At 42.8% G+C, this 17814-nt stretch overlaps 1 protein-coding gene across 2 annotated transcripts in view; it reads right to left on the bottom strand.

The window, feature by feature from the left end:
- Positions 1-2094: 2094 nt before the first annotated feature.
- MLX (MAX dimerization protein MLX) overlaps positions 2095-17814 on the bottom strand; it is a 366376-nt gene continuing 350656 nt past the window's right edge. Inside the window, exon 9 of one of the 2 annotated variants that reach the window (XM_069634428.1) lies at positions 2095-5266. In XM_069634428.1, the coding sequence (XP_069490529.1) occupies positions 5210-5266 (57 nt within the window). In that variant the 3' untranslated portion in view covers positions 2095-5209. The remainder of the gene's footprint in view (positions 5267-17814) is intronic. The other variant, XM_069634427.1, reaches the window with a different exon arrangement.

The following is a 17814-nucleotide window of genomic DNA, read 5'->3' on the forward strand; positions in this document are numbered from 1 at the left end:
AACCACCTCACAAATGTCAACTAAGAGGTCTGTGTGCCAGACGTCATTCCCAACGAACTGATCAGAAATCTCAGGCACCCGTACATCACCTGCTCAACAAACACACTGGACTGGTGGGAGATAGCGGGAGAGCCACCTGCCTTCCAAGACTACTCATTTCACCAACCTCAGTGACATCCCTGCCGCAAACCACTCAGCCAGCATTCACTGGAAGGTTCTCCACACAATAATATGTAAATTGCACATTTAAATGCCCTGTCACATAACACAACACGCCATAAAACTTTAAAGTTACATTTACTGAATTACATTTCATAATACAAAAATATTGTATTCAATTAAATGGACACTGTGGTCTTTATTAGCAAAGGTTATTTCCGAACAAACAAGGAAATGAACCAGAACCCCTGATATTATGCATCTGAGAGCTTGAGGTTGAGAAGTAGGCCATGTTATTCACAAAGGTATGCATCTCAGAATGACTTATGTGCCACAGATCTCTGAACTGAAACAAAGCTACATTGCTTTTTGAATAGAAGGAACACAGTTAAAAGTCCGCAAAAACGGGGGGTACAGTTGTACTTTTTTCAAAAAATGGTGCGATATCTGAACCAACATCCACCCCTAATTGCCATTAGTGAACCTTCCAGGTGATCCATACAAAGATATTTGTTCTGTGTACCAAGAAATTCTGATGCCAATGCTTAAACTGCTGTAAAATATATTGCAACATCTTTAGATTATTACATATTTTTGTCAATTGTAGAAATGCCACTTCCTCATGCGTGTGGAATAAGGTTTTGCATGCATGTTTTTCTCAAAATGAGTTTTCAAGGCACATTCACTTCCACTAAATCCCTATTGGCTGTATAATTTGTATCTCAGTGCTGGCTAACCAGAGTTCCCTTTATTCCCTTGTTTTTGTTTAAGTCTTAAAAGTATAAAAATGTAATTCGAGAACCCATAGGCAGAGAAAAGTAAACAGTTTTTTCATATTTTATGAAGTGCATATTACACTGTTCGTGTTTTATAAATGGGTACCAAAAAGAAAAATCACACTTCGTTGGGAAGAGTAGCATTTTTTTAAACAAAAATTGTGAAGTCAGATGGCAAGAAATTGCTAGCTCCAAGGAACCAGAGTTACTTTATAAGCTGCTGCATAAGTTATCCCTTCGACACACACACAAATGCCACACAACCTGATTCTATATTTAATAATCTAGCAAGCATAACCCAGAGCATCCTGAGAAGAAAAACAAATATTAGACAGAATTCCGTGTTACGGATTGCAGTACACCATCTTTGAGCAATTTCCCAGACAAATATTTAACTCCATTTCATGGAACAGGACTTTCGACTGTGCTGTGCGGCGATGCATTCAACTTTTACACTAACATTCTCCCATTTTAAATTGAAATAGTGAAATCTGTTTAGTTTGGACGGACTACACATTTTCCACTAATACCGCACTTGTCAGTGAAAGTTATACAATTTCATTACTTGGTGTAAAACCAAGGTGCAGACAACTAACATCCATTATGATGCAAGGTAGAACATATATTTTTGTCGAGAACAAAAACAAGTTGATTTGCAAGTCAAATGTAAGAAAATGCAATTGAATCTGTTATTTCTAAGAAAATGCACGTTTTGAACTCTTCAGTTCATGGCAGTTATGTTAAAAGCATGCATTTATCATTACATTGTGTGTTCTGCCCGAGAAGCCTGTGGGCAACGTTAAGCTGCAGCCCAGAGCAGCAGTCTTTTCATTTTGCTTATTTTAAGATATAGCAATATAGTGCAGAAGCTTCAAAACACCCAAGCCAGCATACCAACCTTGAAAATACACACATTACATCACAAAAATAAGAACGATTCAACATCCACACATTACATCATGCATAACGTGTGTCCCCATGCAACTAAAGCAAACACTCGTTGTGCAAAAATGTCCAGAAATGTACTTTCCTCACCAGCCTATCCCTACCCCATAACAATAATGAACCTGAAGCAGAAGGTGGTCAATCTCTCGGACCAGATAGGAGGTCATTCTTGAGAAAAGAAACGGGCACATCAGATGACCATTGTAAAAGTGCATGAAAGGAAATTGAAGCATGTGGGCATACAATGCACATCTGCCCCACTTTATTATCCAGCTAAAATATGAACCAGGGCTATTTATTTCATGTAAAGGAACAATTTAACAACTTGTAACTAGAAGTTCACTCGCAATCCAAAATAGACAGCCAACTAACACTTCCTTCATTTTTAGAAGTCATTCAATGTATTCTTAAGTATGCGGTTTGCTGTTACTCCTGGGGAGTTCCTTAATATCTTGTTGCCCCCACAATCACCCATGTACTTTTCAAATATACATCAGGGGTTAATTGCATTCGGACTTTGTGAGGTTGAAATGTCTAAAAAAAATATTATTCTGTAAGCAAGGTAGACTGCATACATCTAAACACAATACAAGTAACAAAAAAGCAGCTAATGCATTCACTAGAGATTAATAATTTTGGTGTACAACAGCTAGAAAGCTGCTCAAAATAAAAGGCCCCCGTTTTACCTTTGCAAATGTTTGGGGATCGGTGAGGGCTTGGGGGGTGCTCCAAACAGCTGTGTGTTATCTAGCAAGGTGAGTGCATGTACATTATCCCAAAACACGGATCTGGATGAACAGGTAAAGTATTTGGAGCAGAGACGTTTACTGTGTCAGCCAGTAAGCTTCCAGTTACTTTTGGAAAAGTAGACGAGAAACAAAATGGGCCATCCGCATGAATGGGGGATGTGTGGTTTTGGAAGCATGCACACACTTGCTGGAAACTCTCATCAGGAAAGATCCTAATTCACAATGAGGCAGATATTTAGTCTGGGTGGCATCACAGTTTTTTCTCAATAACTAACAAGCCGATCGGGAACCCATCAGGCTGATAGTCAATCCAACAACTGCATTGATTTCTGGTATAAATGGGAAACTTAGATGGAAGGGGCTGGCTTAAAAAGGCCCAGTTGGTTAATTTACAATTTTGCTCCACCTACATGGTTATTGCCCCATGCATCCTACTCACTTAACCCCTAAACCTAGTTGAAAAGAATACCAAGACAGGCAGTGTGTTAAAAGAGTATTAGAGGCATATCAAGGGGACTGTGCTAATGTCATGTTCATGAAAGATAGCGGACGGAAACTCAAGAAGAAACCTCTAGCACGTGTGAGAGCCGTTCAGATGACATGTCCATCCAATGCATTGCCCCATTGTTTATACCACCAACAGTACCACTGAAGATTACATTTTATTTATTGAAGTGTATACCTATCGATGGGTATCGCACAAAGACTGTAAATTCATCCCACACTTTGAACCACACAGGCTAGAAATGAGAGGCTCACTCAAAGGTGTGCCAAACCACTGATCCATCGATTTTCCCAAGGGATACAGCCAAAACTACCAACCTGGCTCCACTAGCTTTGTAAAAGTGAATACCATTGCAGGAGACATTCAAAAGAACTAGTGGATTACACTAACAAAAAACAGTTGTAGATGAAATTGTGAAGTTGTTTTTTAGGATAATATTGTTATATGATCTTGTTCTTTTTATTTTCTCTTTTTCTCTTACTATTGCGAAATTATTATTGTATTGAATGTTGTGTGTGGTTCTTTTTGTAACCAAAACACAATAAATGTCTTAAAAAAAGAAATAACTGTTGTATTTATGTCCTCTGCAGGAATGGTGTTAGAACTAGAAACGCCAAGGCCACTCGTCAAACTAATAGAACTCCAGCAATGGCATCCAGACGAACAGAAAAGAGAGCAATGAAGGGAAGTTTGGAAGAGCAGAACATCGCTTAACTTATACTTCATGAAAACTCTGCCAAACAAACTGCAGACACTAGAATGAATGCTTTTCTTATGAGCAATCCCTATATGCATTTCAAAGGGCAAGTGCCCAATGGACGGAAACAGTTAATTCCTCTAAGGATCGAATTGGGAACATACTGTAATAAAATATATTTAGGACAAGATGCAATAAAAAAAAAAAGGCTCAGGATGATATGCTTTATGTAAAATCTGTTCACAATTGTGTATTCCTTAATAATATGTAGATACCGCCATCCACCTTGCCATTATATTGCCAGAAGCCTGCTTCTTGAGTCAGTAATGCCCAAACCAATCAAACAAATACACGCATGCACCATTTCGAGCCAATAAAGGTAACCACTGGGCTATTTTCTTATAGCCTTGAAGAGAAATGGATTTTCAAAGTCTTGTATTGTTTCCCTTGTTTTGCCCGATTTCTTGGTTATGAAAAAATGATGATGTTGCTTAATCTGAGATTGATCATATAGGGTGTCAAATGGCAGAAACAATTCTTATTTTGCTACAATGTGACCATACAAATTAAAATTGAAGAGTACATACGGTGTTCTCTGTGATCAGCAAAAAAACAAATTGCCAGAATATATTATTTCTTGGGGCAATGAGGTCACAAACACGATTATTCTAACTTGCCTTGGGTTGACTGATAATTTGCTTTAGGCAACAACAGTAATAATGAAACACTTTGAATTCCAGAAATTACAATAGCTTCAACCTTGTGGCATGCAACTAACTCCATCTATGCGTTATCGCTCACATAATGCACTCCTTCGTTCGCAAATAAAAAGGTAACTCACTTCCAAGACCACATGTGGATTATTGCACTATAAAATCCATCAATATTGCTTAGAACGCACATTGAAAGCTAAAATGAATGTTTCTATGTAGAATTGGTTAGATGGTAATTTTATTTTTTAAAGCAAAGTGTATGGGTGTTATGGATCATCGTTTGTACCTACCTCCATGCTATCAGGTAGCAAGGTACCTCAGACAAATACCATGATTTTAAAACCTCTTCTAGCTCTTGACAGAGATTTCATGTCAATCCCCTTTGAAAGGTCAGAAAGGTAGGGTACTAAGCGGGCCACCCTAATTTTTCTCTTTCCTGACCTCCCATCAGGGAATCTCTAAAGCTTCCTTCTCTACTTTGGCGTCATAGGCAATGCAATAAATAAACCAATTAAAACATAAAAAAGAAGCAAACACAGGTATGCTTAAAGTCTCTTCTGGGAGTAAACCAAGGCAGATCTGAATGTTGGAACAAACACACAGACGTCCTCTTGCTGAGCGGATGGACGGGATGTGGAGTTTCAGCTTCTCCAGATTGAATACCCTTAATAGATTGGGTTCTTTAATTGATGTAAAATACCTATGACAATTTCTTGCAGCGTCTAGAAAAAATAAAAAACATAATAAACATGTTTATTATTTCAGAAAAAAGTATTAAACCCAGCTTCCATGTAGTTAAGAAAACAATAAAAGTGCAAGCACTAAATAGAGAGTTTGAGTCAAGCTATGAATTGGCAAGCTGCATCCCAGAATTTTAGGTAGAAAGCTCTGCTCACATCATAGCGAATGCTTGTAGCGATGAACTTGCAAGGTTATTCCAGTAATTTCGTGAGCAGATGTTTATAATTACATCTTGTGTTATAGCAGAAACCTAAGTTTGTCTGCACAGTATGCTATCAAAGCATGGGACACTTTACTCACCGTACACGTATTTCTGGTTCTTGTATCTGCTTAGATTCACATGCTCGACATAGTCTGACACATAGTGATAGTTGCAGAGTATTACAAGATTTGTTTTCGAAATTCGAAAACAGACGTTGACAGGGTGTGTTAGTAATAGTATCCCTAGTGACGTGTACTGTACCCATGGTCCTTCACGTTTCGAGGTCCCTCAGATTGTTTGTTTCTGACATGAGGTTGCACGAGGAGTACAGATGTGATAAAACAGAAGCAGTGATAACCAAGAAAACATTTATACACCTTCTACTCCAGAACGGGAGGAATGGTGGGTGTATGTGAATCTAAGCAGATACAAGCACCAGAAATACGATTACGAGGAGTAATGAATCCCTTCTGGAGCTTGGCGATCTGCTTAGATCACATATATTAGCGAGCAGTATCTGGAGAAGGAGGTGGGAAGTTAGAAGGTACAGCGGCAAAGATGTTTTAGGACCACTTGTCCCACCTGTGAATCTGCTTTAGAGTGTGTGTCAATACAATAATGTTGTGTGAACGTATGGATGGAACTCCATGTAGCAGCTTTGCAAATGGCGTCTAGAGGGACGTTCGCAATGAAAGCTTACATGGCTCCTGTGCCCCTGGTAGAGTAAGCCCTGGGGGTGAAAGGTAAGACTTTCCTGGATAGGGAATAGCAGAGCTGTATGCATTTCACTATCCGTCGGGAAATGGTGTTCTTTGATACATGATCGCTCCCTCCCTTCCAGGTGCTATGAAAACAAAGAGTTGGTCTGTTCTCCTTTGAGCTTTAGCTTTGTTCACATAGTATAAGACCAGCCTCCATACATCAAGTGTATGGATGCTTCTTTCTGCTGAGTTAGATGGATTTTGAAAGAAGGTATGAAGTTCTATGGATTGATTAACATGGAACTTTGAAATGAATTTAGGTGAGAACCTAGGATGTGTTCTAAGGACAACCTTCTCCCAGTGTATTATGAAGAAAGGGGCTTGTACAGACAAAGCCTGCAGCTCAATGACCCTTCTCAAAGAGGTGATACTAGGAATGCAGTTTTGTAAATCAGATGTTTTAGGATGGCCTTGTGCATAGGCTCAAAGTGTGGACCCCTGAGCTTGGCGAGCACAACCTTAAATTCCCAACCCAGTGGAGGGTTGGAAATTGGCGGGGTATAGCCCCGTTACCCTTTCCATGAATGTTTTAATGACAGGAACTTTCCACCAGGACACCTTGTTTTGTGAAGTGTGTAAGCTGACAGGGCCACCAGATGCACTTTGATGGAGTTGAATACTAGGCCGGAGTCTAGTAGGTAAAGCATGTCATGTAGAATGTTGGTTGGGGAACATTCTGTTGGGTTTAGGGTTTGTGATGTGCACCAGATCTCAAATCTCTTCCACTTATTGAAAAAGCAGGGTCTGGTGTTGGGTTTTCCTGCCTCCTTCAGGATATCCATACACCTTTGTGGACTATTCAAGTGGCCAAATTCTATGACTTCAGAAGCCAGGCTGCCAAATTCATAGATTGAGGGCATGGGTGGAGGGGTGCTCCCTTGTGTTGTTTTAGCATGTTGTACAGGCACAGGAGCTTGATTGGGTCGCACATCGCCAGTTTGAGCAGATGTGGAAACCAAGGTTTTCTCGCTCACATCGGAGCAACGAGGATTAGAGTTACTTGTTCCTGGTGCATCTTATGCACTATTCTGCTCAGGAGTGGCGACAGGGGAAAAGCGTAAACAAATTTCCCTGACCTGTTCATCCACACATCGTTCTCCTTGCACCCTGGTTGGGAAAACCTGGACGTGAAGTCTGGGCATTGTGCGTTTAGGCTTGTGGTGAACAAGTCTAATGGGGTGGGGGGGGTTACCCCATTGTGAGAATATTCTGTCTAAGATATCTGTCGAGTTGCCACTCATGTTCTTCTGATAGGGAGTGTCTGACAGAGAATGGAGCTCCCCTGGAACACGTTGAGAGGTTAGGAACTAGTTCCACTTGCCCACTTCCATATTTTTTGGGATAGTTTGGACACACTTTGAGAGTGTGTGCCTCCTTGCTTGTTCAGGTAGAACATGGCAGTGGTCCTGTCTGTGAGGATCTTCACTGTTTGACCTGTAAGATGTTGCTGAAAGGCCTGAGCAGTGGGAGTACCCAGGTTTCGTTCAGATTTTCAGGAATATTGCTAGAGGCTGGGCAGATGTCTCCTTGACATCTTGAAGGCTTTAGTCCTTTGATTATTTTTGTAGTTTGTGATAGTGACTGGGGAGAATTCGAAGCCAAGAGCGGAGGTTTGTGGCTGACTGGGGCGAGTTTCGCTTTTTTGTCTTCGATTTTATTTTGGAGGAGGGCGATTTTGCAGAGGAGGGCATTTTGTATGTTTAGACACCACAGTAGATCCTCGATACAGTGGTCTGGTGGTGGGGCTGGTGATTCGAGCTTGCGTATTATAGTAAAGAGTTCTGAGCTCTCTCGTGCCTGAGTTGCTGTTTTCTATTCTTGTATTCTAAGAATGACCTTTCGCTAAGATAGTGGCGTGCTTGTATTCTAGGGCTGCTGTATTGAAGCTTTATTTGCCTGAGTAGGAATCTTTTTTCCAGAGGCTCGCCGCCATTCGTTTTACAGTATGTAGATCTTTGAGACCAGTGGTGTACCAGGAGTTTATGTGGGATGTCGGTTTAGCTTTGTGGTTGCCTAGCGGAGCAACTTTATTAATGGCATCCTGGAGGGTTTGGTTGTGGAGCGACACCATAGAGGTGGTGTCAGAAGTGGTGTTAGGGTACGTAGTTAGTGGTAGAAGCATGGGGAGCATTATGTCTGGGGTGATGTTCCGCCGGTTTCTGGATAGTGCTGCTGGGGTGAGGTGGGGTGGGGTGTTTGCTCGAGTTGCGTTGCTGATAGAAAATATTATTATAACATAATGGTCCGACCAGGAGCACAGGTTGTTGGCTAGTATGTTGGGTAGGACAATTGTGATCAGCTAGCCAGTCCAGAGTACGTCCTTTGTCATGAGTAGGGTGGACAATACTATGGGAGAAGCCTTTTGCTGCAATAGTGTTGGCGAGGGTGAGTGCCTTTGAGTCTGAAGAGTCGTTAAGACCTAAATTAAAGTCTCCAAGCAATAGAGTGGTATAAGGAGTGGACAATTGATCAGTAGGTGCCTGGAAGTCTCCACTTGGGTGTGGCATAGGTGGCAGAGGGTATGTTTTTCCAGGCGCCAATATGCTCCATGGTAGGAAGATGGTTCAAGCGGAGACGGATTATGAAACGCTTGAGTTCCTTAGAGCAGAGTTTGGTTAAGTGGGAGCATGGTTTGTGACGACGTAAGACACACTGGTGGGAGTACTCATGCCTTCCAAGACCCTGTAATCTTTTGATGTTTTTTGCTAGGTCCCATTTAGCAGATTTGGTTTTAATCTTCTTTTCGTAATTTGCCTCTGTGTTAATAATATCCACGTCTAGGTCTATTGCCTCAAGATGTATCGTGGCTAAGGATTTCAGCTCTTTGATGAACTTGTTTAAGCTGTCTGAGGCCATGTTTGAGCCCAAAAGTTGCATTAAGGCATTGGAATTGGGGCATGTGGGCAAAGGTTTGAAGTAAAGCAGGGATCTTTGAGTAGACCAACTAGTAGTCAGTAAAGTTAGGCCATATTCCAGTCTTAGTCACTCGACCGGAACTGATTTTGGAAAATGTTTCACTGCGTAAAATGTTCACTTCTAGCCCATCAAGCCAAGCTATGAGATGGGGTGGTAATGCAGCAGGAACATATAATATGCTGGGTGTGATGGATGTATAGTGGATCTCGACTAAGCCTTCGATGTTATAGCTGCCCTGATGGATCACAGTGTCTCACTGCTAGCCATTTGTTCCAAATTTTAGCTGTCATTTCTTCACTATAATAATAGGCAACTGTGGGATTGGCAGTGATAGGGAAGCCAAAGTAGGAGAACTCTAACCGTTTCCAAGGGGGTTACCATTTAGTCTCCACTTTTGTTCTTTATCACTTTTAGAGGACCTTCCCGGGATCATGGTCTTGGTCTTATTGATATTTATGACCATTTGGTTTTGTCTTGCTTATTCGGTGAGTGCATCCAGCGATCTTTGTAGGCCTACTTGTGTCTGTTGGATGAGAATAATATCAACTGAATACGCAAACCATGGTGTATGTGTACCATTTATTTTAGGTGGAATATGTTTGGCTTTCTGTATTGCTGAGGCAAAGTCTGCGGTAAACAAATTATACAGAGTAGGAGCAAAGCACATCCTTGTTTAAGATCGCAATTTGTTTGGCGGTAATGCGTCTGGGCACCGGCTGTGTTTAAGCAGACTGAGATCTGTGTATTTGTATGCAGCTGTTTTATGTAGTGTAGTAAGTATGGGTTTATGACCCATCCTGCTAGTTTTTGCCACAATAGGTGTCTGGGGATAAGGTTGAACGCTCTGCTAAAGTCGACGAAGCAGTAAAACAATGGTCACATTTGAGGTTGAGAAATTGCTGCCGTGAGGAACTGCAGTGCACATATGTTGGTTAATGTGTTGTAAGATTTTCTAAAGCTTCTCTGGCAGATGTTCAAGAGCCTTGCTTTTTCCGCCCATCTGGTGAGGCTTTTAAGTAGTACCGCTGCAAACATCTTTTGTCTCAAATCCAACATGGTGAGGAGCCGATAGTTTGATGGGTCCGATCTTTCACCACTCTTAAGTATCAGGACCAAAATGGATCTGCGCCAGCTGGGTGGGATCACTCCCGATAACAGGATGTGTCTAAATAGGGTGGCCAATATTTTGCCCACAGAGTTGGGTCAGCCTTCATGATGACGTTGGGAATGCCATCAGGGCCGGGTGCGCGGGAACTTTTTAAGTGTGTGATTATGTTGGCTAGTGTGTCTTCCGCAGTCGAACTCAGTAAGAGGTCTTACTAGCGACCAGAGTGTTTGTACAAAGTGGCATCATTGTATAGCATATCTATATGTTTGAGCCATACAAGGTTTATGTCCAGCAGTAGCTGTGATTTGCGAAGTTCATTGAAATGAAACATTTTTATTGCTTAGTCAAGTGAACAGTAATAACCAATTCAATGTGTTTATTGATTTTTTGTACAACTTCAGCCAATTTTTGTAATCAATTGCCAATTTTTTGAGAAAGGTGTCCCTTGTTAATTCACAAGAAGTGTGATCACACTTAATTTGAGGGTGTGCATTTCTTTGAAATTGTTTGTTGTTTGCAAGCAGCAATAAGAGGGTCAAAATGTGATCTTTTGATTGTGTGGCAGTGGCGTACCACATTGTAACTGAATTCATGGGAATCGATCATTCTGGATCTCATGTGTTCCAGATCCCAGTTTTCTCTTGTTAATGCAGTTTTTATGTTTTGTTTGTCTTTCCACAGTCAGGCGTTTGCGTTCTGGATGGTAGCGCACAACCTGTGTAGTCTATTTCCTTGTGCATTTGTGCTGACCTGGTTTATCGAGACCAGAGTTTTACATGCTTACAACAGATGGCAGCTCCAGGTCAGTGTGGCGTGGTCACTTAGTTTGTTAAAAAGAATTGTGATGGCGCTACAATAAGTGGCAGACACCCGGTGAGCCTTGATGTAGTCCAGGTGTGATTTGGACGTACCGTTTTATCAGGTTGCAATTTCACAATCTTTGTTGGTGTTCACAAGACGAAGGTGGACCAAGTCCAAGATATCGTGCCCATTGATGAGTGAAACGGTGTGGCCGAGAGTTGATGGTTTAAGAGACCTTTAGCATTAAGGCCGCCAACAAGGAAGATGGCCCCCGACGTTGAAACTTTGTGCCATTGAGTAATTGTTTCATCAATGGTGGCTTGGATAGCTTTGATGTGTGTGTGTGTATGTTTCCAGGGGGATTGTATGTGTTAACTATCAGAATAGGCTCCATTTTTTTATTTGCTACCTGTAGAACAACAGAAAAAATGTAGGGTGACTGAAGTTTACTGGGAAACTGTACAAGTGAATGTGTAAGTCTAGTGCCTATAGCGAGGCCCCCACTGGCCCGACCTCTACTTGAAGGGAGTGCCATATTTTGTAGGATTTGGAAACCATTTATGCTGAAGAAATTAGTGCACCAGGTTTCCTGTAACATGAAAACATCAGTGGCTACAATGGTCTCCACTCCCTCTGGGTTAGTGAGGAAAGAATGGAAGCCACGCGTATTCCATGAAAACCAATATAATTTATGGTCCAATGTGAAAAGTCAGTTTGCCCCATTTGTAACGCGTTCAGGCTGCCCGAAAAAGGCAGCTTGTTTGTCGATCTTAGCCTGTTCCATAGTTGTTCGTAGAATCCCACAGGCCAGTTCTTTCTGATGTGTTTCTGCTCTTTCCGGGGGGTGGGGGTGGGGCAGTTATGTTGGTTTTTGGAGCACCCCCCAAATCCACCTTCTGTCTGGCAGATAAGAGACAGGCCAAGGTCCATCAGGGTCGCTGAGCAGGATTTGACCATAGACACTATTAGCGGCCATGAGAATTTGATAAGGGCCCAATTTGTGGAGCTGCCTATGTAGGGAAGGTCAATACGGGCGATGTTGGGCGAGCCAACTAATGCAAGCTGTGGATTTTGCTGAAAGATGGACAAGAGGCAAGAGCAATTCGGGAAGGGGCTGGAGTGTGTTGGGGCGAGCTCCTCCAGAATTACGCATTTTCCCAAAGGTTGGGCGATACAAGGCACAGCTAAAGGCTTCAGTGCTTGTTGTTGTACATTTATAGGCTCTGTATTTAAGGGAACCACTTGTGTATATGAGTCAGTGGCCCCATGGGGGCTATTTCCAGTTGGTTTAGTTTCCATGAGCCGTTTTCCGAATTCAAGCAGCAGCATGTTGTCATTCCAGGTTTATTTGTGCACGACACTGCTTTTGCTCGTTTAGACAGGCACTTAGTGGACACTGGGGATGTCAGACTGAGTTGAGGCCCCTTTAGAGTTACTGGTCTTGTCAGGCATTTGCCAGGTTGTTGGTGATTGTTTTTGCCTTATTTTCTATATAGCCGCTAATTGTACCTTTCAAAGCCGAGTCAGGTACGGCTAAGATGCACTTTGAATATATTGTTGCGGATTTGATTGATTGAAGCAGCTTGGAATTGACCTGCTTGGCAGTCTTCAGAGTTGCATCTGGGCTGAATGGAGAGACGGTCTGAGGAGGAGTAACAGGGATAAATATTTCATCAAAATCCCATTTTTCGTCAGTAGCAGTCTTTTGCATTGAGTGTAAAAACGGGCATGGAGCAAGAGCGTTTAATTTGAGGTCCTTGAGTTGTGTTCATGGCCTGCTTTAGTGGAGGATGGTTTTAAGGTGTTTGTGTCGCTAGGTGGTTTATTCTTTTGAGGAGAAGAGACAAAACTAAGTACTTGTGGGGCTTTTGGAGCAGACTAGTAATATTTGGAACTGTGTTTTTTAAGAAAACTTGCTCCTTACCCACTTTTTCAGTTTGTAGTGAGAGAAGTTCTAGTTTAGCGTGGAGTAGGGACAAAGTGCCTGTTAAAGGATGAATGGTAGCATCAGGTTCTGAGTCAAATGCAGATAAACTGTTTCCCGAGCCAGCATGGATTGTTTTGGAGATGCAAGAGGAAGAAGAGAGCGGGGCCATCGCGGCAAGGTCAGGTGAGTATGATAAATTGATGTCTATGGAGTTGCCCTGGCTTAATTGAGGGGAGGTCAGTTTCTCCACCGAGTGAGGCTCGCTGTAAGTTGACAACCATTTTTAATAAGGAGTTGTTATTGACAATGATTTGTGAGAGTGAGTCTTCCGTTTGGTCGCTGGGTGAGTTGAGGTATAGAGTTGCAGGGAGACACCTCCTTTGTTGGAAAGTAAAACGCAATGTCAGTTTGTTTTTGGCTTTTTTTATTGTGAGCCTTTTTATTTCAGTTTCGGATGTTTTTCCATTGCAGCACAGTGTATGGCCTGCTTTTTGCCTGGCGTAGGGCGCAAACTGTTGCACTGCGCAGTATTTTAATTTTTATTTTATTTGCATTTTTAAAACGCTCACACAGCCCGTGGGCATTGGCTTCGGCATTTGTCAGGGCACTGGTGTAAGAGGACCTCCCCCTTAATAGAGCTTGACAAGGGCACGATGCCGTGTGGTCCAAGGGGCGACCTCCACGGGTCAGCGCCACGCTACAGGAACAAGGGGGGAGGCATTGCTGTTTTTGGTAGAGTGCAGTGACAGCTGTTCCTGTTTCCAGTAATGTAGGGAGCAGAGCGGCGAGTGCAAGAGCGAGAGGGGCGGTGGGAAGTAGGGATGTTTAAAGAGCCTTACCTTGGCCCACGCGACCCCTAAGCGGACCACAGCAGACCACCTCTGCAAAACGTCCGCTCCGTGTTCCGCAGGGTTTTCAGTTTTTAAGCAAGCAGCACAGCGTTCAGGGTAAAAACACCACGCCTCCAAAAGGTAGAAAGAGAAAAAAATATTGTGCGACAATCCACTGCAGACCACCTCTGCACCAGCTAGCTGGTTATTTAAAATTATTTCTTTGCAATTCTCTGTATTTAGTACTGAAATATGACGTATGTTTTAATCTATAAGGGTCTTCCTCCTATTTGTTGTGAGATGCAGCATGAAGCAATGTAGCCAAAACTATCCAGCAATCGAGAAGTTAATGGAAAGCTGGAACAAGTTACTTACTTGTAACTCCTGTTCTCCAGCATAGATTGACATGCTCATGAATATTCCCAGTCAGGCTGCGAATCCTCGGCAAAAGAAAAGCAGTTTCCCTTTAGCTGGAAAACTGAATTTCTCCTCGAAACCAATCACTGTTCTTTGGGTGATTCTGGCCCCAACAAATTACAGTCGTCTCCGTAAGATCCACCCCTGGTGACTATTTTCAGATTTGGTAGAGCATGTAAAGTGGCAGTATGAACCAAGAAGAGCCACAGAGGGGAAAGAAGGAGGGTTTGCATGTGAATCAATGCCAGACCTATGCTGGAGAACAGGAATTACAGGTAAGTAACGTGAAAATCCACAAGGTGTTTCACAGCCTAGTGCCTGAGGATCCCGCTCTCAGGTGGCCAGGGAAAGGCCATTGCTTTTGGATCCTGACCCTGGGGGTGAACAAGTGAGGGAGGATCACCTGAGTAGGGGGACTTTGGGGAGTGGGGGTGAAGCACCAGATGGTGAGAAATGGTATCCCCCTCTTTCCTTAACCCATCCAACTCCTATCCCTATGCTTATTTTATGGGAAACTACAACTCCCATAATTCCTCCCCACTTTACATTGACAACAATACTGATACGAGGAAAATGAGGAATGAGGCCAGGAGGATTGCCTCTACTGACTTGCAAAGGATCTGTCCCTCTAATGAGCTCAGGCAGAGTCAGGTACATAATATGAAATTCATACACCAGACACTTGTTAATACTCCCTGTCAGACTAAAAGGTGGTGCGCACAGGCACACTGAGCGAGGCTGGGTGCGAGAAAGAACAGCGCTTTCGGGGCCGATGCGAACTAGGCTATGGAAGTTGGAAGGCCAAGAGGCTGATCTGCTGTTTTCAGAGAATGAGAGAGAGAGAGCCAGGCGCAAATTCCATCCTTTCGGGAAGCCGTAAGCGTTCCACGACTGGAAACGAGTGAACAGAAAAGAGAAACCTTCAAAGTGCTTTCAGGCGGTCTGTGTTAGGGAGAATTCTCATTCTGTGCCAATTCCCTTCAACCTTAGAAACCCCCAGCTCTTTTGCTGGACTTTACAACTTAACATTTTTAACCTGCCTGAAGTCAGAGACCTTTTTTTCTCACTCATTTATTTTGATCTGATTTGGATTCTGTATTTGCTTTGTTTTTGGAGTCTGACAAACTCCATAGGCATCTACTTTTTGTATAGTGACACACAGCACCTTCAGTGCAGTGTCAGAGAAATCCTTTAGATTTCTCTTTAGGTTTAAATACCTTCTCTTGGGTAAACTACTGTTCCCAAGTAGTAAAGTGAAATTGACTTTACTTACCTTTTTCCTATGTAGGTCCAGCACACCCCCATCCTATGTGGAGGGCAGGGATTTTTTCTTGGGTTTTACTCTGCGTGCCAACCTAGTTTTAACCCTTTTTTTCCCTTTTGCTTTTGGCTGACTTCAGTACTGAAACCCGCCTCTGGCTCCAGTGTGGAGGTGCCCGAAACTCCCTGTCCTTAATCTCCTTGGTTACCTGAATGCACTCAGTACTGATTGGATGGCTGTCCTTCCAGGACAGCCACCCTGCTGTGTGAGTGACAGCTAGGCTGTTCATGAATGGGAAAAACCTGCATAAAAGGCAAGGCTTCTTGAACTGAAGACAGTCGACCACTGGACGAAACATCCAAAGGAATCGTGAAAAGAAGCTTGCTGCATCCTCTCTGACCGTTGAACTGCCCGGAGTAGTCCTGCTGCTGTGCTGAAACTGCTTTTCCCAATCGAGTACAGAAGCTTCGGAAAGGACGACTTCTTCCTTTGGGCTGGTGGGGCCAACTAACCCAAAGACAAACTTTGATGGAAGACCTGCCCCAACTGGCTGTACTTCTTTGTTGCTGCTGGAACCGAGTGCCAGGGGTAGAGACATCCATAGTCGAGTGCAACATTTTTAAGCTGGACCGAAGCACCAGGAAGATCCCGAGGACCCTCCGAAGCAGGACAACCCAAGCTCGAGTCACCTCAACAGAGTGCTGGGCTCAAGGAGTGAAGGAAGCCCATCAGCGTCCAACATCCGCAGTGGTGCAATTTGCCGAAACTGCAAAGTGCTGCTGAACTGAAAATAGCCCATAGCTACCAACGACCTTCGAACTACAGTACAGGAGTCCTCCAGATATCCTCCCTCTTGTCCCCACCGCTGACGCCCAGGAACCCAGGATCTGCAACACTGCAACCAGAACAGAAGCCAGCTGGATCATCTCCTTCTAAACTAAGGAACTGTGCTGACACAGGGATACTTACCTCATTTGTCTGTAGCTTGCATTATCTCACCCGAGACTTGCAGTAGCTGCTTTTTGCAGAGTTGATCTCAGCTCTACCTTTCACAAGCCTAACAGCTTGTGGCCCAACAGTGATGTTCTACAAACTCTCTAACTTTGTGCAAGACTTTTATGCTATCTAAGAAGTGCCTTAGCGCCATAGACATTATTCAAATTGACTTTGTCTGTCCTGGCTCCCTGCAGACTCTGACCCATTGACTTTGATTCTAACGGTCCCTCTTAGGTGATACATTGATTTTTAACTAATTTGCTGGGAAATATTTTATCTAGACTTCATTGGGAGATTGAAAAGTGCTCACATGTTCTGAGAACCTGTTAACCTTTTTTCCTTCGCTTAACCTTTCCTTGCCACAACCTCAGAATTGTACCAAGTCCAAAAGTGATATATAAATGCCAATACTGTCCTAGTAATTGAAGTCACCTGAGGGTGTAGGAAGTGTATATGAAGCATCTCTAAAGAGCATCTACTTTCTTATATTGATTCTGAGAACGTGTTATGAAGTGTAATTTTATTGTTGCACATTGCCCTTTTTAAAGAAGGCTTATTTAAAACTGATGGTTAAATAATCATTTTACTAGACAACCTTGAGTGCAAGTGTTATTTGGATACTTGTATGTGTGGATTTCGATGCTACAGCTCACATTTACCCCTCTTGAGATAAGTCTAGCTCCTCAGTCACTCTACCAACTTGTGTAGTACAGACCTATACCAATAGGTGGGTTACCTAATACCAAGAGGACAAGACTGGTGTAGTCTCCCACAGGGTTACTGCATACAATCTTGCCTAACAGCCCGTTACCCCACCCGGGTAAACAAAGGAGTTGGGGAGGAGCAGAGGAGGCGTTGGTAACTGCCTTGACTGCTACGGGAAAATCATTGAAGATAGAAGCCCAATTAACAAAACCAGTGAGTTATCGAAGGCAAACAAAAGCCTTGGTTGTGTTAAGAGCAAACAAAGAGGCATGTAACAAGAGTTGAAGGTTGCACTTGTGCTGATAATACGTGTAACGAAGAGAACAATTAATGCTGAGAAAAGTATACAAAGTAAAGTGTTCCTACGAAGCAGAATCGCACATTCGAAAGTCTCTGTGAAATGTTCTGAATTATGGAAAGCAGGAAACAAAGGCAAGAAATTAACCGCAATCCTGAGCGAGAATTGATCAAGTGAAAAGCAATCTATATGAACTTTGAAAACCGCCAAGAGGGCAAAAGTAAAGAGCACATGAGCTTTAAAAGATGCCTGGAGGGCAAAAGTAAAACTACAAGTACCAAGGAGCATTGATGTTGAGAAGATTGTT

Source organism: Ambystoma mexicanum, chromosome 13 (genome assembly GCF_040938575.1).
Source record: "Ambystoma mexicanum isolate Mex_15411 chromosome 13, UKY_AmexF1_1, whole genome shotgun sequence".
Classification (NCBI taxonomy): domain Eukaryota; kingdom Metazoa; phylum Chordata; class Amphibia; order Caudata; family Ambystomatidae; genus Ambystoma; species Ambystoma mexicanum.